This window comes from Cryptotermes secundus, unplaced genomic scaffold, assembly GCF_002891405.2.
Source record: "Cryptotermes secundus unplaced genomic scaffold, Csec_1.0 scaffold70, whole genome shotgun sequence".
NCBI classification, from domain to species: Eukaryota; Metazoa; Arthropoda; class Insecta; order Blattodea; family Kalotermitidae; genus Cryptotermes; species Cryptotermes secundus.
Genome location: NW_019734964.1, coordinates 4,207,036 through 4,234,714, shown reverse-complemented (window position 1 = coordinate 4,234,714; position 27,679 = coordinate 4,207,036). Strand labels below are relative to the sequence as shown.

Below are 27,679 nucleotides of genomic sequence, written 5' to 3'. Positions count from 1 at the left end.
GACACTGTCAAATGCCTTCTTTAAGTCACAAAAGATTCCACCTACAATTTTCCGCTTATTTAATGTTTATACTGCAAGAAGCAATACAAAAATTAAAACATCATCACGGTACTCTTAGAACTCCTTCACATTCTACAGACAATCTCTGGGCTAAACTGAAAGTTGCAGAACCTATCATAAAACAAATATCGTTTAGATGACAGTTCATCATAAACTCAAAAATTTTGGGCTTAAAAGAATTCCATATATTTCTAATTTCATTTGTGGTAGTAAGCATAATATTCACATGCACAAATACTATGTTTATATGGAGATGTAACTTCGTTCGCAAATGTCTACTTCCGTTTCGCAACCACCTCAAATCAAAATTCGTACCTAATAATTTGCATATAATGAAGCACAAGAAACGCATTTAATTGCGGGAATTCAAATTGGTTTGTGTAGGCTCTCTGATTGGTCGAGATCTGTGCGTAGAGGCAGTAGTTTCCGTGTTTCCCTTTCTCCTGCGCCACTTTCCACCCCTTGCGTATGATTAACGTCAGTTGCGGGAAGAGTTTGATTAGTATGTTAGCGTGTATTGTTTATAAAGTGTATTTTAGGGGGCAAAAAATATGTCAGACCTTGAAATGTTGCAGTTGAAACAGTCCATCCACAAAGAACTGATAGAAATAAACGTAATTCTGGAAAAACTGTAAGTAATGTAATTACCCATGATTTAACCTAGTTGTACGGGTCTCGTGTATAAAGTAAAATTCAATTGTAGAAGTAGGATAACATGTTATAAAACAGTGATTTCTTGACGTAAATTTTATGTACCTTGTCTTTTTGTTTTAGTTCACTGGAACTAACTGAAGTTACGAGACTTTCACAACATAATGGTAGGCTTGGAATAGCTGTGAAGAAGGTGAGAAAGAGTTTTGGATGGAAACGAACGCGGCTGTGGTGGTGGTGGTCATAGTAGTAATAGCAACAGCAGTAGCAACAGCAGTAGTAGTAGTAGTAGCAGCAGCAGCAACAGCAGTAGCAGTAGTAGTAGTAGTAGTAGTAGTAGTAGTAGTAATCGAAGTGTAGCATATGCATTGAAATCGTTTTACATTTTACAGTTAGGGAAGTGGTGCATGGCAATTGTCAAGAAGAATTCTTCAGGATTATGCATTTATTATAAAAGAGCTTGGTATGTGCTGATTGCAGTCTTGGGTTAAATTCAATCAGTTAAAAATTATATGTTTGTTAGCAGTTGATAAAATGATGGCATCATATCTTACAACATTCAAAAGTCAGCAGTTCATATTGCTTAATTTCAGGTGTTTTAAATCATAATGCACTGATCTACTATTATACTTCAAAATTACTTTTATTTCTCTAGTAGGTTGAGTGTCAGGGCCACGCCATAGCTCAAGCAGTTAGCTGCTGGCTTCCTACCGTGGCAGCCCGGGTTCGATCCCGGGTCTGGTCAAGTGGGATTTGTGGTGGACAAAGTGGCGCTGGGGCAGGTTTTCCCAAAGTACTTTGGTTACCCCTGCCAATCTTCAATCCACCAATTGCTCCACAATCACCTTCACCTATCATATGGGGCTAGTACAATAGGCCAGAAGTGGCTGTAGTGCAAGGGACTTAGTCTCATCCCACTTCATTCATTCATCAGTAATCTGTCATACAACAGGTCCACAATCTCTTCCAAAACAGTTCCTCCACTTAATGTGCTCGTGTTCTGGTCGCATACATGGTATCTCTGTTTTTGGAAAGAGACTATCCAGGAGAAGTGATAATGTGGTAGTTTTTCCATTTGCTTTCTGCATCGCAGTACAACAGCCATTGAAACCACTCTGGTCACGCCTGTTACTATACGATCTTGAACCATCCCCCTAGCAATAAAAAAAAAAAGATGGTGTCACTGCTTAGAAGTGTCATCAAGAGTATGATCTTTTGGTATGTGATGCCGTGTAGTTTGGTAGGCCAGACTTCATAGTGTTACAGTGACTCACATGAGGGAGCCATGCTTTTAAGTTTTTCTTTGTGTGAAAAATAAACCATGTTGAATAAACCTTTAACATTAATATTGCAGGGATGCATTCTTAGCTTTTATAACTTATAATTTCACATTATAAAAACTTTATGACTTTAATTATATAGCATATCTTTCATATAAAATTAGAAAGGGAAAGTTGTCTGTGTTTAATTAAGCACTACGCCATGAAGATGCATGGGGGAGTAGATGTATAGACCCACACTTTCTTGACCTGTGGATTAGTTGTACGAGAGTGGTCAGCTTCACACCCTGGCTGCTTTACCCCTGGGGAAAGAGCCCTTAGTGCCCATTGGATAGGAGGCTGGGTGGGCTCCAGATTGAGTCTGGACAATGTGGAGAGGAGATAATTCTTGCCCTTACTGGAACTCCAACTCTGATCCATTGACCATCCAGCCCATAGCGTCACAATACCAACTGTGCTATCCCAGCTCCCATATCCTTCATATACCAGTAATTAAATATATTTTGACCATGTCATTTTTAAAGCAGAGCTGCAAGTCAAGTTCCACTGTTTCTGATCAGTCCATATTTCTATCACTCAGTCTTCTCCATATGTAAATGTGAAGCAGTTAACTTTGTCAGCACTATTCAGAATTGTTGTAACTGCACAGCCCGAAAAGAAGTGCTACCAGCTACCAGCGTTCTCCTGCTGCACTCTGGCTTCAATTTGATGAATGACTAACAAGAATACAATCTTATAGGCTGTGATGCTGTGTAGTTCAGAGACATTGTGATGTTTCGGAGGCATGTATTGGCTCTATTTTCAGGGTCAAAGAGTAAGCCAAGCAAGAAACCAGCAGAAACAGGTTGCAAGCTTGGATACAGTTTTATTATGTAAAAACTATAAGGACTAGTAACTGTACGCAGAAACCAGCAGGAATGTGTAGTCAATATTCTGTCAAGTTGTGCCCTAACAATGACCGGAAATAAGATTGTTTTGCAAAATCATAAAACACATGATTCTAAGGAACATGAGATAAGTCTTGCTGATGATAACGTGTTAACTAATGCAGGTTTTGGTGATGTAAAACTTGTGAATGACAATTTTAGATATATCTCAGATGTACTGAATGTACCAAAATTCTCTACAAGGTTATGATTGTGTTATTCACCAAAGACTGTTGCAACTTATATGATTTTGAGGAAACAGGCAAAGTTCTTGCCAAAGCATATCCCAAAAATGGGATTTATTGTTTAAATACCAAAGTCAACTTAACCCAATCTGAAAATATTGCAACTAAAGATAAGATTAATACCAAAGAAAATAACAGGTTATGGGTCCAGGATCGTATTATTGATAAGTATAAATAGTAAAAAGTGAAAGTCTTAATAAAGCAGGGTTAGATTGAACACTGATTCTTACTTATCATTTGATCCACGTAGAAGTAACAAAAATAACAAATCTGCACTTTGCATGGAATTTGGTAGGAAGGTCACATTACTGGAGATCACCCAGCGACTAACCACTTGAGCTATGGCGCGGCCAACTGACCATCCTAAATACTGTATAATGAGCACTGGGCCACAGAGGATGCCACTCATTGCTCTCCACTCCTGCCCTTCAAACACAAGACAGGGTTACAATTTTAATCTTCATCTCTACCTTCATACGTATATTCCAACACTGAAGTGTTGTGAGCTTTTTTTGTGTAGGATGAATAACAACATATTTTGATTTAAAATGATGGAGATTTGTGGAATATTTGATATTTTAAAAATATGAACTGTAACGGTAAAAGGTAAAAGCTGTCCCTATAACAGGCCGTGAAGGCCCATGGGGTTGAGATGTCGAGGCTCCCACATTTTCTAGACAATTGGATCACAGATGGCAGTGAGGTTGTTAGCCTTACGCACTAGCCACCCTTTACCCCCCAGGAAGATCCCTGGTACTTGTTTATGTTATAAGCTGAGTTAACCCCAGGGTCATAGTACAGCTGGAAGGATTAGGTAAGCTGGAAAAAAATCCACCTCATCAGGACTCAAACCCACGATCTTCTGGCTTGTAGCATAGTGCCTCAACCAACTATGCTACTGCGTAAATATATGAAATGTTGTCAAAGTAATTTTTATCTAAAAGGAAAAGAGCTATATGGCAAATGAATGACATATTTTTGATTTGATATTGGTTTGGCAAAATGACGTTGTTGTGCACATGAAATTCAGATGGTAGGAAGTATTAAGAAATTATTTATGAAGCATTTGTGTGTGTGCATTTGTTTTTTTATAGTCATTAAATGTAGTTATGTGTGTGTCACAATCTTCCGGGATGGGATGCCGTGTAATCTTGTAGATAGGTACCAACATTTCAGAGGAACCCACTGTCTCGATCTTCAGAGTAAGAGGATCATGATTTTAACATTCACAGACATGTGGTTTACTGCCAGATAGTAACTGACCATCCTAATTAAAATTTTAAATTCACTTAGTGGGGGGTGTAGTCAAACTGGATCCACTCGGCACGGCGGCCACTGATTGGCCTATTGTAGCCTGCCCCGGGTGATTATGATGATGGAGAATTTGGTGGAATGAAGATTGGCAGGGGGAACCGAAGTACTCGGAGAAAACCCGCCCCAGTGCCAGCGACTAACCGCTTGAGCTATGGCGCAGCAAACTGACCATCCTAAATACTGTATAATGAGCACTGATCCACAAAGGAGGCCACTCATTCTTCTCCACCCTGCCCTTCAAACACAAGACAGGGTTACAATTTTAACCTTTATGAACCCTCAGCTCATCTATTGCTATATCAGAAGGGAACTTACTATATGGGTATCAAGGTATTTAATAATCTTCCTTTATACCGTATTTACGCATGTATAGGCCGCACATTTTTTGACAAAAATTGAAGAGTAAAAACTGGGGTGCGGCTTATATTCGAAATATTGGAAATCACACTTCATTTAAAAAAATTATATTCATAATTAGTAATACAGGGTGTTCTACTCCTGAAATAATATTCCAAGAAAATTATTTTTTCTATAATTTCTGTCTGAAAATTGTGCTGTGGCCTATACAAGCACGCGGCCTATACATGCGTAAATATGGTACTTAAAGCAATTATACAATAATTGCAAGGGTTTTAAATCAGCTTTGAGGGATATTTTGTGTTGCCATTCATTTTATATATTGGAAGAATATTTTGATTTTGAATATGATAAAAATAAAGATATAATTTCTTTGTAATAAGTGATTAATCATACATAGTTTTCAATATTAGGTTTCTAGTATTGTTTTTGTGCCCATATATGTTATGATACTGTATAGTGCTGCTTGACTATATGTATGTTTGTACTGTTTTTCCTTTTCTATTGGTTATGACAATTTCCACACTTTGTATGGATCTATGGGAATATGTGTATATGTATGTATGTATGTATGTATGTATGTACACCAAGTTAGGCATGTAATGTTTATTATCCATAAGCCAGTAGTCTGTATTTTGTCTTGTTTCAGGCAAAGGAATCATTTGCTGCTCTGAATATCCAGGTTGAGAATTCAGGAGAAAAAGGAGAGGTACATCCAAAAGATTAAGAAAACAAGTTTAGAAATTTATATAAATGCAGGAGAAATGTACTGAGAAATTAATAAATTATTTACTGCCACATACAAGGTGTTTTAAAAAATTTAACATTCTGAACTTAACATTTTCTTTACAACTTAAATGTTCCAACTTTTTTTGAGCCTGGAGTTCTTAAAATCCTCTATAAAATATTTGTATCAAACATACTGAGCCTGTGAGTAAGAGGAATTTTTGTAAATGACTGATATTTTAAACCATATTTTTTTAGTCCTGGTGGTAATTGTTTTCAGGAATATTAACCTTTCAACTTCAGGTCTTCAAGCTCTGGTATTTGTTCAGTATGTTTCTCCTGTTTTATGTATTACATTTGTCGTTTATTAGAAAATACATCAACATAAGCCTGTTGACCAAGTGCTGAAAGACAGTGTTTGATCTTTCCAATGGTGAAGTACACAGAACAATGCAGAATATTTTATGTGAATGACTGTTTTGTAAGGCGATTAAAAAAAGTGGGTATGAAACTGAAAATACACAAAAATATAAACAAGATGTGAACGTTAAAATCAAGTATGGACATGGTGCAGCCCTCATTCTGCTCCAGAAGATAAAGTTCTTCTGGACTGGTGATACATCTGTGCCAGGAATTCATTCAGGAGTACATTTTGCAGATCTGATGTACCCACTGATCTGAAGAGATATCAGATGGAATTTTCTAGCCCATACAAGCATTCAGATTCTTCATTGTAGAGTTCATACTAAGAAAGTTGCTCACTTCTGATGTCTTTAAAGTTGATGATGTTCTGTTGCCATTCCTGTATATTACATAAATGCATACTTCACTAAACTCATATTACAGTTTTATAATTTTTGCAGTTTTTGTAATTATTTCTTATAGCAGAGAAAATGTATATTTAATATATAATTTCTTTATCTTATAATAGTTATCCCTTATGTACAGTTTATAACTCTTTCCTTGGTACAAGAAAGTATCCTGGCCTATTTTTGATACACGGTTGATTTTCAGAGTTTGGATTCAGTGAGCCAAGCGTAGTTCTGTGGCTTACGATCAGCTGATGGGTTGATCATCACATTGATGATACTGGGTACATCTTTCACCTAAAACAAACAATATTTTTAAACTATACCTTCACATTCTGACATCCTCAGCTTCTGTGAATAAAATATTCTATTATGACTGATTAATTCATAATGCAAAGGCAAAATGCACGTCCTGTTTAAAATGAGGCAACTTGTAATTTGTACCTTTGAAGTTACCACCTGCATGAAACATGTCTGTTTTGAAGTTATCACAGCGGTACTTATATATTTTACCATGGATACATGGATGCAAAATGAGGAGCAAGGGGAATTTGTCTCTGAAATATAAACAAACAAAAGCTCTAGGTTCAAAATCAAGTACAATATTTTTATACACACTGCAACAAAGGACTTTCATTTATACCTCTTCTAAAGAAGGTAAAGTTGTCCCTATGCTTAACTAATTAAGCATGCTGTGAAGACATATGGGGGAGTGATGTATAGACCCACATTTCCTTGAGTGGTCAGTTTGACACCCCAGCCGCTTTAATCCCCACAGGGAAAGAGTCCATGAGACCCATTGGATAGAAGGCTGGGTGGGCCCCAGAGCCAGTCTGGATGACACAGAGAAGAGAAAATTCTTGACTCTACTGGGACTCAAATTCTAACCCCTCCCTCATCCAGTGTGTAGCCAGTTGTTTATACCTCTTGTACATATACAAAACCCTCAGAAATTAGAGTAACATTTTAGTAACAGAGAAATAGTAGTTTCCATTGCAGAGTCATTACTTTCCTAACTCTCTTTGCACTATCATTACCACATTTATGCTTTGAGATTATAGTACTTTGAAGACTACTGTCTTCAGGGATGCAACACTGTATAGCCCAGTAAAGTTCCTTATGTTTCATAGCAGTGAACTACCATCCTGAAAATAGGGGTAATAAAGTCTTGTGAAATGTTAGTGAACTTCTACTGAATTACATCCCGTAATTAATACTGTTCATTATCACTACTGTGACATTCATCACTCCAATCTAATACAGTAGTTTATAAAAAAGGAAAGTCATTCTGTGTTTGTAAAGGGCAAGGAATCACAGCATCATTGTGAGGCTGGATGGGAGGCGGGTACATCATCTCAGCTGTGCACTCATCTATGCATTAGATCTGTACATATGCATATGCTGACCTGTGAGTAATAAAAATTGAACCCCATGCTGTATAAAATAGGTGACAAAATATAAGTCTTCTAAAATCAAAACCATTTTAATTTAACTTGTGTTGAACCTGGATTACTGTATACCTTGAAAAGTTCTGTGCAGATAATTAAATTGTGCTCTTCATAAACCTGCAGTTCTTACTCATAACAGCAGTATGTTCATATGGTAAGGAAATACAATATAAAACAGAGCATTAAACATTAATTAATCAGTTCCAAACTTTTAATATAATGATGCATTATTTTTGGGAGAAGACTTTTGCAACATGTCTGTAGATAAGTTCAAAAATAAATTTGCACCATTTTAAATCTTTCATTTCATGCTTATCTTCCTTCGATGCTGCAGACTGAATATTATGTCAGTGAACTGTAATATGGTGTTGTTTGGTTAGAGTTTGCTGCTTGAACTATTCATACTCATACAGATCATATTGCCAGGCCTTGAGGTCAGGATTTGACTCCCAGTAGGGGCAAGAGATTTTTCTCTTTCTCTATACTGAACAGATTGGCTCTGGGGCTAACCCAGCCTCCTATACCATGGGTACTGGTGTCCATTTGATGGGAAAGTTGCAGAGGCATGAAGGTGATCGCTGACAAAGATTAAGAATGGTGTAACTGTGCTTATTATTCCCCCATACGTTTTTATGGTGTGCTGCTTAATTAATTAAGCCTAGGGATAAATATCCTGTTACCTGCAGACTTTGCTGAAGTGCACGTTGCAGTTGAGGAATGTCGACACAAAAGTGTCCCTTGATGTTGAACATTTCCATCATGCGCTCATAGTGGACATTTGTTGACAATGATGTTGGTGGTGTCCTGTTCATAGAGCATATTAAGGATTAAAGAATAACAGTCAAATGACAAACACAGACACATGCTTGCAGTGGAATTTGGTCATAAAACACGTTAACAGTTACACATTATTGTGTTCCTTTGCTTAAAGTGCATGTAATGTGTGCATAATGTGGAGGATGTTTGTCCATGTGTTATCTTTGAACTACTTTTCAACAAATTAAGTACTGTAGTCTACACTAAAAGTGATGAGGGAGGTAAATTTTTGTTTGTTTCATCCAAATATAACTATTACATCATATAATTCTCTAATTTCATCATCTTTTCTGAAAAATTGCTTTGTATATCTGTTTATGACTTATGACATCTCCCATTTGAAATGTTTATTGATATGTTGTCTATTCAGTGAAATACGAGGGCAAGTAATTTGTCTCTAGGCAGTACATCTGTACTGTTCATAAGCTCTGTTAGCAATTAATAAGTAGTGTAAACAGCAGCTTTGTCAGAATTATAATTTATGGCTATGTTGTGTGGTATCTCACTGCTGATTAGCTTTGAGACAACAAATTTCTGTCACCAATTAATTGAAGACCATCAAGATGATAAGATGTTCAAAATTACATTTAAGAAATACGATTTTCTCCGAAAATGACTATGCCTACCAACTCTGTTTATATTATTTTCACTGATGCCAAATCAGTACACACTTTCATAGGGGGTCATTCTTAGTCACGTCCAGCATCCTCCCCAACTTATAATATGCATACATTTTCAGAGACTGTTCAGTCACACAAAATAGTTTACTTGGAGCACTCTCCTGTCTACCTTGCACACAGAGGTTCCTTTTGTACATACTGAAAATATTTATGAAAGGGCTAATCCACCAGTACTAGGTTTTGTAGTAAGGACAAATACTAAGAGAGATAATGTAATGTATAAACATCTAGGGTCTACCTTATCATCATCATCAGTAATCTGTCAAGACGACAGGTCCACAGTCTCTTCCAAAACAGTTCCTCCATTTAATGCGATCTAGAGCTTTCTCCTTCAAATGACAGTATCCTCTTCTGTCCCCAAGGTCATCCAGCATCTTCTTACGTCTTCTTTCTCGTCTTCTTGTCACTTCTATCCACCCCTCTATCTTTCCTTCGATAACTTCTTTTAGGAGGCAGTTTCTACGTAAAACGTGACCAATCCAATTAGCCTTCCGTTCTCTTATTTCGTGTAGGATATTCCTCTGCTCACTGACTCTAATTAAAACTTCTTCATTTCTCACATAATCGGACCAACTGATCTTCTCCATCCTTCTCCAACACCACATTTCGAAACTTTCCAGATGTTTCTGATCTACTGCCCTAAGTGTCCATGTTTCAGCCCCATACAGAGCTATGCTCCAAATGTAGCATTTCACTAGTTTCTTCCTCAAATTTAAGTCCAATTTGCTGGTAAAAAGATTCTTCTTGTTGCTAAATGCAGCTTTTGCCATGGCAATCCTGGATTTAATTTCACTAGTACACCTTCCATCATCTGTTAACAAGCTACCCAAATATTTAAAACATTTCACATTCTCCAGTTGTTTTTGGTCTATCTTTATTGTGACTGGGGTTGGTTGTCTCGAAATTTTCATTACTTTTGTTTTCTCCACATTCATTTCCATGCCATAGCACCTTCCAATTTCAATTAGTCTATCAATCATGCCCTGTAGCACAGTTTCTTCCTTAGCCATTAACACAAGGTCATCTGCATATTTCACAGTTTGAATAATTTGCCCTCCTACTGTGAAGTCTCCGAGCTACCTTATAACACTGTGAAATATCCCTTTTTGAATATTCCTTTCACTCTTCTCTGGTTTTAGAATATGGTACCTTCAAAAACAAACTCCATGGTTTTAGTCTGCAAACAAACTATACCGACCGAGCCAACTCCGTGAAGTTAGTGCCAACTTTAGCGGATGGAGGGTGTCACGTGGTCAGTGCAACGAATCCCCACGCTGACCACTAGACCACAGAGGCGGTCTATGGTACCTTCATCAGATGCTTATTATGTGTGCCAGACACTGATTTTTAGTCATATATACTTAACAAAAATATGCTACCTGAATTGCAAATGATTGAAAATATGTGAGAGGGAACTTACACTTTCGTTACTTCACCTCCCTCTCGGATGCTCTGGAATGTTTCTTCATCAAAACCGCTGTAGATTCCGTTGTTGTTCACAATGATGATTATTATAGGCAAGTTGTACCTAGTTCATGATATGGGAGAGAAAAGCCAAAGGAATAAAAAAAAAATTTACTGTTGACAGAGGTGAACTTAGGGTCCAGACCTGTAACTTCAATGAGCGATTAAGGAGCAAAAGGCACATAATTATACAGATTTTTTATTCACTTTTATTCATTACTTAAACTTCTTTACAAATGACTGTATCAAATGTAGGCTGTTATATAGTGCAGTAAATTCCCAGTTAGCTTGCATGTATGGGGAACAGGGTATGCCAGTTACATGAGAACTCTCACAGGAACTGAAACAGAATATAATGCAATCATAAATTCCACTAACCTTGGCTGTAATAACATTTGTATGGGAAAGGACAGTAGGTAGTGCTGCCAGTGACACAACAGCATTACTGCATGGCAGGTGAATATATGTGCATCACAACTTTGTTTCTAAAGTAGCTTTATAAAAATAGTAAATTTTCACCAGTTCCTTGAGGATTCTGTACATGTAGATACCAGAAAACTGAGAGTTATTGTATTAGATAGGGCTAAGATGATTATAAATGGTGACTTCAGGTATAGCATGTCTGAATATAAAATAGTGTCTCACCATGGAACCTTGGGTTCAATCCTAAGTGATCTAATGTGAGATTAACAGTCGATGACATGGCACTGGAGCCTGTCTTTGTTTCCTTGGGGTTTTCTCTGCTAATTATCATTGCACCATTGCTCCATACACATCTGTCACTGTCCAGTGAGGTGTGCAATAGCCCTCACTAGGCAGCACTTTGTTATGTCCTTGGGCTTTAAGTATCTCTGACCCAGCACTAGACTGGATATGAGGTAAGGGAACTACAAGGTATTATCTTGAAGAAACTCAAGAGAAAGCCAAAACAGTATGGCTAGTTGTAAGATTTGAGGTTTTCACGGCAGTGACTATGAAGAAAGCAGACTTCTGGGATGTGGCACCATGTAGATATTGTGTGAACCGACTTCAGTTAACACAATATCTACAGGACGCCACATCCCAAAAGACTGCTTTTTTGTCAGTATGGCTATTCACCTGACAAGTTGCTTGTAGATAGAGCAAAAACTCTTGATAAGCTGACAGTTCATTCATCTAAAGTATAAATGCTAAATCCAAAACGTACAGTAAACTGTGTGCCTTGGGAAGTAGTGTTTGTGGCTTAATTTTACCCTCAGTAATTTCAATGTCCAAAATTGCAAATTTTCCCTAGTTGCCATGTACTGTAGGATAGTTAGTTAAAAGGTAAAGTTGTCCCTTGTGCTTAATTAATCAACCACCATGCCATGAAGATGTGGTGGGGAATGGGGGTATAGCTCCACCATTCTTGACCGCAGCACCAGATGGATGTGAGTGGTCAGCTTCATGCCCTGGCAACTTGACTCCTGGGGAAAGAACCTCTGGTAATCATTTTGTACGAGGGTAGGTGGGCACCAGAGCCAGTCTGGATGCTGTGGAGTAGAAAAAATCTCTTGCCCCTGCAAGGAATCGAGCCCTGGCTGTCCAAGCCCATAGCCCATTGCTGTACTGACTCTGCAGGACAGTTAGTTACTTCATATTATTTACCACATAAAGATATTTAAGTATATTTAGCAAATGACTATTTTCTATGTTATCACTCCTGATAGTGACTGACCTGAACATAGTTTCTATCTCCATGCCTGAAAATCCAAAGGCTGAGTCACCCTCTACACAGATTACTCTCTTGTCAGGTGCATAATCTTGACACCATAGTGCAGCAGCAACAGCAAAACCTGGCCCAACTCCCATAGTACCAAATGTGCCTGCAATTAAAGTTAATGTTCCAAATGTCACTACAAAACTTTTATATCCAGGTCACTGATTTATAATTACTTTTAGTAAGTGACAGATGAAAAGCACAATAGACCACTTTGGTTGCGGTGCAAGGGCCGAAAAAGGCCTACCCCTCATACATACATTCATTCAAGTGACAGATGAATCTTTCTTTCTTCATTGAACCCTCATTATGCGTATATAAACCTCATGTCAGGCACTATCAGAATGGAAAGTATTAAAAAACTGCATCTCTCACAGAGGGTTAATTCCTTATGAATAAGGAAGTAACAATTTTAGAAATGTATACAAGCATCCTGCATACTGCGGTTGATTAAAATTTCCTTCTTACTGGTAACCAACAAAGATAAAATATCTTCACCATCATTGCCATCAGAATATAGTGTTGGTTTTACCATTAAACACCAAAAAAAAGTACTTCAGTGGAGAAAAATGTCTACACTAAAGGTTAAACTCTATACAGCTTGTTGTGTATTGTTGAGCATGGTAAGTAGAAACAGTAAAAGACGATCCAAATATGTCCACCATTTCAGAGAGGAGGCAGCATTCTCCAGGCTTCTCCACTGCCTTCTGTCAGACGTCTGCTTAATTTCGGTCTTGCAGTTTTTAAACTGTATACTGAGTTCTCATGCATCTTCAGTCCTGATACATTTGTTAAAGGTTAGAAGAGTTGATATCCTCAACAGAGCCAGAAGCGACTCATGTTGTGAGAGGAATGCATTAGACAGGTATGTGGTCTGTTGTATTTTTGTTATTTTTATTTTCGTATAGGTTCTCCTCACTGATATTCTCTTAAGTTTTTATTTTCTGTCTTCACTAATTCTGGTCATTATGCTTCTTCAGAAAATATCTAATACTGATCTGTAGCATACCATCAAACTATAATTTTGCCTGTGGTTCTGTATGGGTGTGAAACTTGGTCTCTGACATTAAGGGAGGAACATAGACTGAGGGTGTTGAGAATATTTTGACCGAAGAGGGGTGACCGGAAGCTGGAGCAAACTGCATAATGAGGAGCTTCATAACTAGTACTCTTGTCCAAGTATAATTAGAATGATCAAGTCAAGGAGGATGAGGGGGGCAGGGCATGTAGTACGAATGGGGGAGAAAAGGAATGCATATAGGATATAGGGAAAGCCAGAAGGAAAGAGACCACTGGGGAAGACCAAGGCATAGGTGGGTGAACAATATTAAAAAGGACCTTAGAGAGAGGGGATGGGATGTTATGGATTGGATTGATCTGGCTCAGAATAGGGACCAGTGGAGGGCTCTTTTGAACATGGTAATGAACCTTTTGGTTCCATAAAATGCTGGGAAATTCTTGAGTAGCTGCAGATTTGGCTTCTCCTCAAGAAGGGCTCAGCTCCATAAGTAAGTATACCATCAAACAATATTATACTTACTTAACACTCAGGATACCATTTCAGTTAGTGAGTGTTGTTACTAAATTGAAAATTAGCATTTTGTAACCTAGTCATAAAAGAAACTCATCTTTATAGTAAACTGAAATGTTCATAAAAAATTAATTTCATATTCACAAACCTTATTACCATTCATTTATATAAGGCACAGTAAAGGTAGAGTTTTCATTGCATTTAAGCAGAAGACCATGACAATTCATGAGCATTGGATTTATAGATTTGTGCATTCTTAACTTCAGCACTAGGTGAAGGTGAGTGGTCGGCTTCAAATGCTGGCTGCTTTACCCCCCACTCCCCCAAGGGAAAGGGCTCCTGGTACCCACTGATGATGAAGCTGGATGGTCCCCAGAGCCACTCTGGGCATGGTAAAGAGAAAAATCTCTTCCCCCTGCTCAGGAATCAAACCCTGATTCCTCAGCTGTCCAGTCCATACCCCATTGCTATCCCGTCTCCTGATCTTTACATGGAATGAACATATTTTGTGATGTTAAACGTTTTACAGTTAATTGGGTGTTGCACAGTAGTGAGGTTCTGCTATTATGTTTAGGAGTATGCATTTAAGAAGGTTTGGAAAAGTATGAATCCATTAATCTGAGCTCATACCTGCATCCAGCCTGTGTTTTGGCAGTCTGTTGCGTAACATTGAGCGTCCAATATCCATTGTATTAGCTCCTTCACTAACTATAATACAGTCTGTAACATTTGAGAAGTCCAGTGAATTACATTATTTTCGATGCATGACAATCTAAAAATGACATCATATTAAGTACAAAATCTTGAAAATGGCCTAGCATACTGTCACAAATGTTGGAGGTATGAATAGAGAAGAGAGGAAAATGAAATGGGAACTAAAGTATATTCCACAAATACATCATTATGAAGTGCATACTATATTATTATTTCATAATTATAAATAAATCCAAACCTTGTTTCAACATTTCAACACATATAGATACAATGAATTTTAGTTATTTGGTCTAGTGCAATTTTAAAGGGAGGGCAAATATGGTAATAAAGAACACTTAACATATAAACCTTACTCCTTTGCTCAATAAATGAATACAAATGACACAGCACACACGTAAACTACACGACTAATAATAAAAACATAAAATCAAGAGAAATAAACGACATCTCCCACCATCAGGAGGAAAACAACATGACCCAATGTCGGCTCATGATATTTTAACATAATAACTAATTTTTTACATGCAAAAGAAAATTTTAATACAATTTTAAATACATTTTGAGGCTAATGTATGAAAAAGTGAATATCATATCGCGTGCAGTGGAAAATCCCAGTCAGAATACCCAGCAAATATGCATAAAAGAAACAGCATCATACGTAAGTCTACTCTTCAAGAAGCACCATCGTGAATGCCTGGGACAAACACCAAAAGATTATTCATAGCTTAAGTGCATATGGTTAAAACATCTTATGTGACAGTGTTTCCTGATCGTAGTGGTGCGCCTCTGAGGATGATTCTTTTGAATTGAAACATGTAAGGTGAAAAAGACTGAAGTGTTGTAAACTTGTATGTCACACTGGACTGTAAATTATCCACTCTGTAAGTGAATACATTATTAGCTATGTATAGAATAATGCATAACTGCTGGCATGAATATGTTCAGGTTGTTTCCTCTACTCCACAATAATAAATAAAATGAGAATCTACCTCCAAAAAATAGCTAAAAAGAAAATCTAACCATAAGACCCCATGTTTGCTTTGTAAGCGGTCCATAATTATTTTCATTTGCTGACATATTCTTTTCTAACAAGAGTTCTAATCATCCAGGTTCTTACTGGTGTTGTCTTCAGTTACTCATTAGTGCATCAGTATTCTCACTGGATTTAATTTTCAAACATACATTTCTGAATAATATTTCACCATTCGAGAAACAAAATGAATATTTAATGGACCACTTTTTCTGGCAAACGATACTTCTTAGCGTTGAGAACTCTAAACACAAGATTATTCTAAATCACTATATATCTTTACTACAGACAAAGAGTCATGCCCCACCATGCTGATACATCAATTTTTCTTTACCGTCTTACTATATTAACTTGTCCTGTTCTAGTTTTACTGTAATAGATTATTTCAAATTGTGTACCTTTTGGTATAGCTTCCTGGATGTGATGGAATACGGTGTAATAATTGAGTGGAATTCTTGTATCTTGTGTCATTTTCTGTTACAGAACACACAAACCACTATTATAGCTAGTAAGAACTACTGAAGAAACTTAAAGACAAACAATTTGTGCAGTATGTGTGAATCTCTATTGTAGTAAGTTCCCTTATATCTCTTTTGAATGATACCTTAAGTTCTCTCTATATTCCTATATGTTCGTGGTCTGAAATTTCCCTTAAGTGTGGTTTAATAAATGTTTTTCATAACTATAAATTTATGCTTTAATTAATAAATATACAGGGTGTTTCACGACTTTAGGGCATAACTGCAGGAGGTGATTTCCTAGGTCTTTGTGATCAAAAAAGTTCATACAAACATGTGTCCGATTTTGGACGGTTACGGAGTTATGACCATTTTAAACTCAGAATACAAGGAAACAATTACTGACAATAAACGGAACAAAATAATAAACCAGCATAATACATGATACATTTAAAATATGAATGTAAAGTTAATTTCGTGAAATTACGTTTAATTTGAATTTATTGGTGCTTAAAGCTGATTTTTGAAAATGCCACCGCCGGCTGCAACACAGGCGCCACTCGGTTGTGAACCGCGCCGGACATACCAACCCACCCCGCCTTATGTAGCTCTCAAATCTCGAGATAACTAGAACGCTCTGTCTGTAGCTGGCTAAAGATAGCGACCCTCCAGCTGACAGACGCGGTTCACATGAGGGCGTGTACGGGAATGAAAAAACGGTCATAACCATCCAAAATCGGACACATGTTTATATGAACTTTTTTGATCATAAAGACCTAGGAAATCACCTCCTGCAGTTATACCCTAAAGTCGTGAAACACTCTGTATATATATCACTGAGATTAATGGAAAATATATTGATCCTGGAATGTTTATTGAAGTGTAACAGTAAAGAAGAGAACTATATTTTGGATTTGAGGTTCTCATTGCAGGGAATATGAGAAGTAATATCTTATGAGGTATAGTGCTATGTAATCTGGTACTGTTTATCCCTTGCTGGTTTTCTGCTTGGCTTACTCTCTCTAACCCTGAAGGCAGAGGTAATACATTTCTACAAAATGGTGGTGGAATTATGTTGGACTACAGAGTCTCAGAAGACAGTGCTCTTCGGGAGAGTTATAAATTGAACAAAATTCAATAATCCTGTTGTACATTTTTTAAAAGATTTAAACACCAATAGAACTTATCAGCCTATATGTAATGATAATGTGTATAAATACATAAAACCTATGGGTTCTCGCAAGCTATAGATTTTTGCCCCTACGTAACAAGTGGTGTTTTATAACAAATGCAGAAATGGGTTCTACTAGACTGCTTCCTTCCAGCCCTTCAGTAGTTGTCATTCATGAGCATGTCATTATTTGATGTTTTGAAATCATATAACTGATAAAGCATCATAAATTCTGCTGAGCCATGATAATTTAGGTACCATCCTGATGATCTGACACCCCATATTGCCATGTATTATATCACTATTTATATGTGGTTTCTAAACTTGCATTCCACAAGTACAATGTTTTGCATAATACTAAGATTGGAACTGGAAAAAAATATGTGATTTGTGGTTGGGGTGTATGAGGTATTTGGAAAAATTTACTTCTACTTTTATTACGGATGGTAATGACACTGATTTCTTTTCCAACTAAGTATCAATAATAGTCACTCCACATATTTATCAGTGGCTGAGCCAACACAAAATTAATATGTGATGTTAATGATTAAATATCATTTAAAATGTTTGATTTTCATAATTTGTGTTCAGTTTTGAAAGAAATTTATAGTGAAACATTCACCAATGATTCTGATAGTTTTACATTACTTATAACACTACTCATATTTTGTAAACTTCTTTAGAAAACAAGGTGTATGTCTTTACATTCAAATTATGCTAGTTATACGACTGCAAATGTGAAAAATTTATCACTTGAAAATTACTCGTTAGTTTCTCTGTATCATACTCACTAATTTCTTCCACAGTGGTACAGCTTCTCAAATGTATTATCATTCCAGAAATACCCTTAGAAGCTGTATACTTCATTTCCATAATAATTAAACTAGAAGCATTCTTACCATCACACTGAAGTGCAGTGTTATGGGCAACACTTCTTTGCATTCAATTGGTCTTGTTTTCAAGCTGCCTAACTAATCTCAAGTCTCACTGAATAAGTCACAAGCACATCATTCCTAACTTATCTTCACAATGTTGTATAGCCTGTGAAAGTGTGTAGGTATTGCAAACCAAGAAACAAGCTTACCATGATAACTGCTTTGTTTTTGTCACTCTTTGAATTAAGCTGACCCCACCATGGACTCATATAACGGAGAGCCCATGCATGTCCAATTAGTTGCTGTATGAGTTGGCGAGTGAAAGTGCCTATGTCAGCATGAATTGCCACCTTAGCTGGAACACTGTTGTGCAGCTCCTCTGCACAAATATCTACCTGTTACAGATGCAACTTGATGTATTTTCTAGAATATTAGGACATGTATCTAAGCAATGCCCTGTTTTCTTTGAGATTCTCATGACAGTAACTGAGAAGAATGCTCTCCTCTGGAATGTGGCATTTTTTGTCTGGTAGAAGTTAACTGATGTTTTCTTTTAATTCGTTTGGGGGGGGGTGGAGTCCAAACTGGGTCCACTCGCCATGGTGGCCACTGACTGGCCTATTGTAGCCTGCCCCGGGTGATTATGATGATGGAGAATTTGGTGGAATGAAGATTGGCAGGGGAAACCAAAGTACTTGGAGAAAACTCACCCCAGCTCCACTTTGTCCACCATAATTCCCACTTGACCAGACCTAGGATGGAACCCAGGCCAGAATTGAATGTTACTTTCTTTTCTATATTTTACAGTCTAAAGTTGGCATCTTTAGATCATTACTGGCTAGCAGAAGAATTATGTTAAATATAAAAAGCCTGCATAATCTTTTGTTGGTCTTGAAGTACATCTTCTTGCAATACAAAAAAAAATTGTAGACCTTAATGAGTTTTGTACTTTATTTATGTATGTAGGTAAGTCAATAAGTAAGTTACAAATGGATATAGAACTTAAACAAGTAAGAGTACTGATTTGAAAATTTCTCAACATAATCTCCCTGTACACTGAGGCACTTGTCCCATCATTTCACATGCCCCTGAAAACCAGCAGCATAAAATTCTTTGGGCTGCTGCCAGAACCAGGTGGTGACTGGGATCATGAACGCATACTGCTCACCACATTCCAGCCTTAAGGACAAACCATAAATGCCGACTCCTACTGTAACATCCTCAGAAAACTTTCTAAGGCCATTCAACGGAAGCGACCAGGACTCCTCACCAAAGGTGTGTTGCTCTTGCATGATAACGCGCATCCCCATACTGCCCACAAGACAAATGAGACGCTGTGAAATTTCAAGTGGGAAGTCCTTGAGCATCCTCTGTATAGCCCCAACCTTGCTTCAAGCGACTTCCATTTGTTCAGCCCTCTTATCATCTTTCAGCTGAACATTTTCCTGATGATGAAGCTGTAGAAAGGGAAGTCACCGCCCGGTTCCGACAGCAGCCCAAAGAGTTTTATGCTGATGGTTTTCAGGGGCTTGTGAAACACTGGAACAAGTAACTAAAGGTACAGGGAGATTATGTTGAGAAATAAAAGCATTTTTCAAATCAGTACTCTTATTTGTTTAAGTTCTATATCTATTTGTAACTTACTTATTGACTTACCCTCGTATTTATCAATATAATTTAATTCTAGCTTCATCCAGTAAGCAGGACACTGGACTGATTTGAATAGCTGTGAATTTCACCTAACTTTTACTATATATTTTTCAGTATCATATTTAATTGAAATTTGTTCGGTGATATGTGAAAGACATGGACTTCCTATTATGCATCCATTTTATGGACTTGAACCAAAATATATGTATAATTTTAGTTGGGAAATGAATCCTTAGCACTGAACCTTCAGATTTGATGCAGATTGTCTTAAGACTGCATATGTTATTTTCACATGTTCATATGCATAATGTGAAGTATCATTTCAGTACATTTACACATTAGAAACTACAGTATATCTTTTACTGGCATACCTGAATAATTCTGACATTTGGGTCAAATCTTGGTGGTCGCCCAAAATGCAGAATCCAATTCAAGCGAGCACCTAACAAAAGAATTGTATCTGCATGTTGCAATGCTGTGGTACGTGCAGATGAAACACAGTGAAAATCATTATCATCCACAACTCCTTTCCCCATAGGTGTTGGCAGGACTGGGAGGTTAAATGTCCTTACAAAATCACGCACTATAACTTCTGCTCCTGCATATGCTGCTCCTGAATTGCATTAAATGGTTCTGTTTGTGAAATACAGTTAAACTGAAATTTAACATTAACAGCACATGAAATAGATGTTTTCTTTATCAATAAGCACGTGATTCTCATAACCAAACCAAAATATGCTGCCCTTATGATATTACACACATGGCAGTTGAAGAATGGTCTTGACATGTTAGAAAGTTATTATTACTATTTGATATATCATGACTGTTCTTTGAGAGTAATGAGCTGTGTTAAGTTACAACTATAAAGTTGTACCATCACATTAGTCAGTCCTGGGGGGAGTGCATCACACCTGCTTTCCTTCAGGCACTTCCTTACATACAGACAGGTTAGCGGGAATTATAAATTTATAATTATGTGTCTAATAATTCAGTGCCTACAAGTCTGTTTCACCAACAAGTGGCGGTCACTTGGTCAGTATAGTTCGCTTGCAGACTAAAACCATGGATAGACTTGCACTACTCCTGCAAGTTTTGTTCCGGGGATTAGTCTGATGCCTGGAAGTCGCCATGGTGGCACGATTCTTTTTCCACGCAGATTAGGCATACTTTATCCAGTTTTTACTTTCGTTTTTAACTGAATTCATGGAATATAACCTATACTTCTGTTTCTTTACATTGTTGACAAGTGCATGCTTGGCACAAATTTTCTATCATGTTTTTACTGTGATTTTATTCTTTCCTCCCACTGATGGAACCGGTTGTCGGTTGTTCATAGGTTGTTTTTCTACAGACCGGGGTTTGTCCAGTGATTGAGACTAGCTCTTTCTAAGTGCCCCAACTGAGTAGGTTTATCCTTCCCTATCCACCTGAAGACAGAGACAGATTCAGTCTCCGAAACATTGTGGTTTTTTGTCTTTTACATACCAGATGATGAGTGAAGTCCAAAATAAGCCAAAAGAAGTAAAACCATGGAGTTTGTGTTTCTAATCTATCTCTAGCTGCAGTGGTCCATAAAACAAATTTTGAGTGGCACCATGATGTAGGGTCATGCATTAGGTAGTGCTATTGTTTCTCCCACCTCAAAAATTTGCATGATCATAATGTTAGTGTTTTTGATGGCAATGAACTGAAAGTACTATGTTTGAGAAGCATTCAGTAGCATGGTACTTATACTAAACTTTGTGAAAATTTGTCAGTAACTTCAAAAGCTATTTGCATGGGGAAGAGATACACACATTCACACACATGAATACAGGCACACAGACAGATGTGATGATACCATAAGCTTGTTATTATCATATAATTAGGAAAGTCTGCTAAAAATGTGCCAGAGCTACTGAAACAGTGTTATGTATGTATGTATGTATGTATGCATGGATTACCTTTCCCAACAATCACAAGGGGTCTCATTGATCTCACTATGAGACTGGCAGCTTGGCTGACCAGGGCAGGATCTGGCCATGCCAGTGGTGGTTCAGGGCAGATTGCAGTGTGGACTACTTTACTATCAGACACCCGTTGGGCCAAAATATTTCCTGGGAAATCTAAATATGACACCCCTGTGGAACATGGAACACACAAGGAACTTGGTTAAACATGAAGATTATATTACCCATAATATTATTTATTCAATTCATTTTATATTTTGCCTAACATATATGCATTCAGATACAGAGAGGCTATTCAAATGGGAAACCCTCTGTGCTGTTTTCTAAAAGTTATAAATTTAAGAATAATATGATTTGTTTCATTCTGGTCCGTCACACTAACAATTATAAATACAAACCACTCTGTCCAATGTGACATATAAGTTTTTACTCTGTTAAAACTTATCTCCCTTACGTGTTTCGGTCCTTACGGGCCATCTTCAGAGGGAACATCATTACAAACTGGAAACTACCATCACAATAGGTGTTTTGATTTAAAATACATACACTTATATCCTATAATGCCCAGTATGCATAAAGTCGAACGTTTCACAATCACAGCAGCTTCCTGGTATTGTAAAGTTTTTAAAAGTTTCTAGATGTTATTTAAAAAACCTTTATTGTCAATAGTTAAAAATTTTTAACACGTAGGTTCGTGTCTGTACTCCTATAGTCCTTCTCGTATGGGGCAGATTTTGTGAAAACAACACAGCAAGCCATGAACAAACCCTGGACGACATCAAGAACCTGCTCATCAAGATAGACAGGCGGCACAAAATCTGCCCCATACAAGAAGGATGATAGGAGTACGGACACGAACCTACATGGTTTAAAAAATTTTAACTATTGACAATAAAGGTTTTTTAAATAACGTCTAGAAACTTTTAAAAACTTTACAATACCAGGAAGCTGCTGTGATTGTGAAACGTTCGACTTTATGCATACTGGGCATTATAGGATATAAGTGTATGTATTTTAAATCAAAACACCTATTGTGATGGTAGTTTCCAGTTTGTAATGATGTTCCCTCTGAAGATGGCCCATAAGGACCGAAACATGTAAGGGAGATAAGTTTTAACGTAGTAAAAACTTATGTCACATTGGACGGAGTGGTTTGTATTTATTATTATTAAGAATAATAGTCATGAGATGGATTCAAACAAATGAACTTTTTTATTTCTTTGTACATCTGATATTTTACCTAGAAAGTCTGTAAATTATTTTTAATTCCAAAATATGTCTTTTTGACAGAAATCAGCCAAGTTCTTCAGCACAAACAACTCTGTGATTTATGCAGGTCACGTAGACTTTTAGGGCTGGGAAATCGAGAAGGCTGTAATGGACTGGTACTGTAAATAGACTGGGGAAGGCACACAGAAGTTTGAGGGGGGAAATCTTTTGGAAAACTGAGGAGTTGAAAGGATAACATTAAAATGTATATCATAATGAAATGGCTTGTGAGGAGCAAAGATGAATTAAATGGGTTATACCATTTCTTTATAGTTCAAACTAAGTAGAAATTTCTGATGTGGTACCTGGTTTATCATTTGTTTTTTAGCCTGTCACAGTCTATAAATTATTCTTGGAATACAGTATTAATAGAAAAGAACTGAGGCAATATGTAACAAAAATTTGTAACTGATATGTTGATATTTCAAGGTTTGTTCAAAAATACGGTAGCAAAATCCTTCCTTTTGACAAAATGTTAAGACTGTGGGAATAGCAAAATGAATATTCTGTCACTGTTAATCAATATTAGGCTCAGCAGTGGAGTCCATACCTGGCCTTCCATATAGTGACAGCCGAACAGCCTTTTCGACATGTGTCGGGATAAGCGTCAGTCCAGGAGGTCTGGCACTATATTTACAATATGGTCTGGCAAGATTCACTTGAGGACATTCTTGAAAGCCACCTATACCTTCATGATCTTGTGCACATGAACCACCAATCACAAGAAGAGGCCTGAGTTAGAAACATTTATGTACTGAAGTTCAATGAAACAAATAACTCACTGCATTGCAGTGAAGTTAAAAAGAATATCATGTCATTACTGTCATTTTATAATAGATATTGGGATTCTTCCTTCTTATTTTGTTTAGCACACAGTGTGGAACGAACATTCAAAAGCAAATAAGAAACATATTGGTTGTACTACAATGACAAGACTTTATAAATGTCATTACGTCTGTAAACTTTTACAAGTTGATGGAAATCATTCTACTGGCCTGAGATGAATGTATGTGTCTTATTTTGATGCAACAGCACTTTCTCAGCTACTTAGGTTATGTGTGATTAATAATGAGTGGGAAGATGGCTGTTAAATGGGAAGAAAATGGAAGGAAATGACTGCGGACTTTCAAAATACTATACGAGATTCCACCTCGAGAAACAGTGTAAAAATGTGAAAAACCTTAAGATTCCTGGAGTTTGGTGAGAGAATCAAAGTGATGCTAACATATACATTGACAGCAATTAACACTTTGCGGACCGCGCACCCTTTAAAAGGTTTTTCGCTTTTAAACATGGTGGACCGTTCACATGTTAACAGGTTTTAAAACACGATAAGTTGCAACACACTATACATCTCTCTGGCTCCACCTAGCTAGCATGTAGCTGCTTGCAGCTGCGTTATAAGGCTCTGGAATGTCTGCTGACCAGTCAGTTACTAGACCTCGCTGTAACTCTATGCCTCTGCAAAGGAAAATAAATGCCTTTATTTCTTCAAGCTTTACGTAGCAAGCTGTCAGTCAGTAGTTCAATATGGATCAAAGACCAAAGCGGTTGACACCTAAGCGATTTCTTGGAGAACAAGAAATATCTGACTTCTTCTCTGATGAGCTATCTGACGTCCCTTGTGAGTCTGCTAGTGATACGGACTCACAATCTGATAGTGAGTGAAGCAGGGGCAAACAAAAAAATTGTGACCACAAACAGGGAAAGTGAAAGTAAACGTGACCCTACCTCCGACGAATGTGCGGGTAGCAACATTGCGGGGACAGCCACATGGGGAAAAGTAGACAAAACGCCTGTTTTGGGACAGTTACTGGAAATCCAGGGTTGAAGCGAATTCCATCGGACCCAACGCAAGTGTCTGAAGTAGCGGAACTGTTTTTTGGAGATAGTTTCTTTGACATGCTATGTCAGGAAACTAACAGATACTATCTCCAACACCGTGAACATTATGACAGAAGTTATAAGGCGCTGAAGTGGGTGGATGTCACTTCAGGAGAAATGAAAAAATTTTTTGCAGTTATCTTTCTAATGGGCCATACAAGGAGGGATAATCTGAAAGGGTATTGGTCAACAGATTAATTTTTAAAAATTCCAATTTTTGGCAAACTAATGAGCCGTAAAAGATTTGAGCAAATTTGGTGGTGTTTGCATTTCAATGATAATGAACTGCAACCACAATCAACAAGCAGGCTTTTCAAAATTCAGCCCTTATTGACCTTTTTCATTCAGAAATTTCAGACAGTTTATAAGCCAAACCAACAACTGTCTTTGGACGAATCTGTGATTCCTTGGAGGGGAAGGCTTTGTATGCGAACATATAATTCTGGGAAACTTACAAAGTATGGCCTACTTGTTCGTGAAGTTACTGAATGCACTTCAGGCTATATTGGAAATTTAGAAATTTATTCTGGTGAAGGATGGAAATTTAGAAATTTATTCTGGTGAAGGAAAGAAATTACAAGAAACTATTCTTTCCATTTTGGAACCCTATCTTGATCAAAATTACCATGTCTATCAAGACAATTATTATAACAGTGTTGAAACTGCAGAACACCTATTTTCAAGAAAAGTACGTGTTTGTGGAACAATTAGGGTGAACAGAGGCCTTCCTCCAGATCTGAAAGAGGAATGTAAATCCCTGAAACGTGGTGAAACCACATTCAGGAGGAAGGGGGATATTCTTCTTCATTCCGAGTATAATATGTTCATGAAGGGAGTTGAAGAGCCAATCAGTACTTGGCCTATTATTCTCTTCCTCAGAAAACAGTAAAGTGGAGAAAGAAATTTGCCTTGTGGCTTATAAATTGTGCCATTTTCAATTCATTTTTGGTTTTCAAAAATGTAAACCCTCATTCAAAATTGAAATACAAGGCATTTCTGCTGAATGTGGCAAAAGCCTGGGCTACAGACCACATGGTGGCGGCAGAACCAGCAGCAGACACAGTCTTAGTACGACCGGGGCCGTCTACTCCCACCCCACACAGGCCTTATTTTGACCCCCCTGGGCGACTCTCGGGTGATATGCGGAAACATACCCTCGCGAAAATTGTGAAAAGTGAACATTTCAAGGGGAAGCAGCCTTCTAGGCAATGCTGTGTTTGCGCAATTCACAAGAAAAGGAGTAGGACTGCCTACGTTTGCAAGTTTTGTGTAATGCCACTTCACAGAGGGGAATGTTGCGAGAAATATCACACTCTCAAGTACTTCTAGAAGCATTGGTAAGTGTTCTAAAAAAATTTTAGTTCATAAAATTAATTAGGAGATTTTATATTAATTTTAAAGTGAACAGTGCTCAAGTTATGGTAGTAGGTATAAAAATGCCGGTCCACAGGGTGATTTAAATATTTAAATTGCCAGTCTGCAAAGTGTTAAGAAAACTGACAGGAGAAATGCTGCAAATGTGTTTGGTGGCAAATTATGTTCCAGACCAAGATGCTAGGGTCATATAACAGGTTGAAAGACAGTTGTGAATTACTACTTACATGGACAATTTCTAAGTATATAAGCATGTACCATTACATTACACTGCCCAGTAATCTTTCTGATGAGGATTGCCAGAAGCTGAGAAATATTCTCAAGCTTTGTCCATATTAGAAGTACGGAGGAGTTTATCAGACAAAGAAACTACTACTACTCATTGAAATTATTCTCAACTAGCCATTGCTTCTGATATATAGTATAATCTAACCTTTAAAATTTGAGCTTATTCTTCCAATTAAGTTAAAGTGCCAAATGCTGTAACATACAGAACTAATTAAGAATATACTCAAACACCTGTCACTGTAATAAAACCATGCTGTAACTGTAAATAAGGTGGGCCTAGTTCCTAAAAAGTCATATTTAACATTAACTCTGATGGGCTGTAACACTTTCAGTGTTCATGTTCTTGATAAATATTCTTTTGATTTGATGATAAAGGTAATGTTATCATACCAACAGTTCATCTGAGCATTGGCCATGCCCCCAAGTGTATGGAGAAGCCCTGGACCTGATACCACAAGACAGACACCAGGACGTTTGGTAAGGTAACCTATTGCTTGTGCAGCATAGCAAGCTGCTTGTTCATTTCTCATTCCCACAAAGTGTAGTCCAGCCTGCTGTATTGCCATGCTCAGCTCAATCACAGGGATACCAACAATGCCAAACACATACTTAACACCCTAAAATAAAGAGATATTGGTAGTAGTACATAACCTATAAATAAACCAGTTGTATCATCTTCCACAACTTTAGTGAATTTATTTACAGGTTCATTATATTTATTTTATAATTTTACCTGAGCAACAAGTGCTTCTGCTAAAATTTTATTTCCATCTACATCATCTGAAGACATTATGCAAGTGTCCTTTTATTTCTTATTAGCAAAACTGAATGATCATGAAACTACAGATTCTTCCACTTCGTATACAGTGATATATGTTACATAAATCAGTACATGTTTCAAGGTTATCAGATACAGATTTCTTCATGAAACCATACAACCGGGCAGTTACATGTAACAAGCAGGGATTAATA

The 27,679-nt window shown here is 37.3% G+C and overlaps 2 protein-coding genes across 4 annotated transcripts; one reads left to right on the top strand and one right to left on the bottom strand.

Annotated features, from left to right (window-relative positions):
* The first annotated feature begins 500 nt into the window (after positions 1-500).
* Positions 501-16,422, top strand: LOC111868989. The gene is made up of 5 exons (XM_023860130.2): positions 501-691; positions 835-904; positions 5,483-5,542; positions 13,185-13,379; positions 16,273-16,422. The coding sequence occupies exons 1-4, from the start codon at positions 612-614 to the stop codon at positions 13,314-13,316; spliced, it is 342 nt and encodes a 113-aa protein (XP_023715898.1). The 5' UTR covers positions 501-611; the 3' UTR covers positions 13,317-13,379; positions 16,273-16,422.
* On the bottom strand, positions 5,483-27,679 carry LOC111868986 (2-hydroxyacyl-CoA lyase 1). Of its 3 annotated transcripts, none has more exons than XM_023860124.2 (12): positions 27,441-27,672; positions 27,098-27,324; positions 23,712-23,893; positions 21,887-22,063; positions 20,315-20,556; positions 18,503-18,688; positions 16,188-16,263; positions 14,676-14,765; positions 12,473-12,620; positions 10,733-10,840; positions 8,497-8,620; positions 5,483-6,665 (listed from the first exon to the last, which is right to left on the bottom strand). In XM_023860124.2, exons 1-12 carry the CDS (start codon positions 27,495-27,497, stop codon positions 6,570-6,572), a joined length of 1,713 nt encoding a protein of 570 aa, XP_023715892.1. In that variant the 5' UTR covers positions 27,498-27,672; the 3' UTR covers positions 5,483-6,569. The 3 variants fall into 3 exon arrangements, with proteins under 3 accessions (XP_023715892.1, XP_023715893.1, XP_023715894.1); XM_023860125.2 differs by having other exon boundaries at positions 20,315-20,385; XM_023860126.2 differs by lacking the exons at positions 5,483-6,665; positions 8,497-8,620; positions 10,733-10,840 and adding an exon at positions 10,847-11,116 and having other exon boundaries at positions 27,441-27,679.

What these genes read in the sequence shown, in the direction of transcription:
- LOC111868989 (XM_023860130.2), top strand. Translation starts at nt 612, where the DNA reads ATGTCAGACCTTGAAATGTTGCAGTTGAAACAGTCCATCCACAAAGAA. An exon ending in AACGTAATTCTGGAAAAACT is followed by an intron (nt 692 to 834) that starts GTAAGTAATGTA and finishes TTTTTGTTTTAG; the next exon opens with TTCACTGGAACTAACTGAAG. An exon ending in TTGGAATAGCTGTGAAGAAG is followed by an intron (nt 905 to 5,482) that starts GTGAGAAAGAGT and finishes GTCTTGTTTCAG; the next exon opens with GCAAAGGAATCATTTGCTGC.
- LOC111868986 (XM_023860124.2), bottom strand. Translation starts at nt 27,497, where the DNA reads ATGTCTTCAGATGATGTAGATGGAAATAAAATTTTAGCAGAAGCACTT. An exon ending in CCTTGTGATTGTTGGGAAAG is followed by an intron (nt 20,557 to 21,886) that starts GTAATCCATGCA and finishes AATGCAATTCAG; the next exon opens with GAGCAGCATATGCAGGAGCA. An exon ending in AAAACACAGGCTGGATGCAG is followed by an intron (nt 12,621 to 14,675) that starts GTATGAGCTCAG and finishes CTTTAATTGCAG; the next exon opens with GCACATTTGGTACTATGGGA.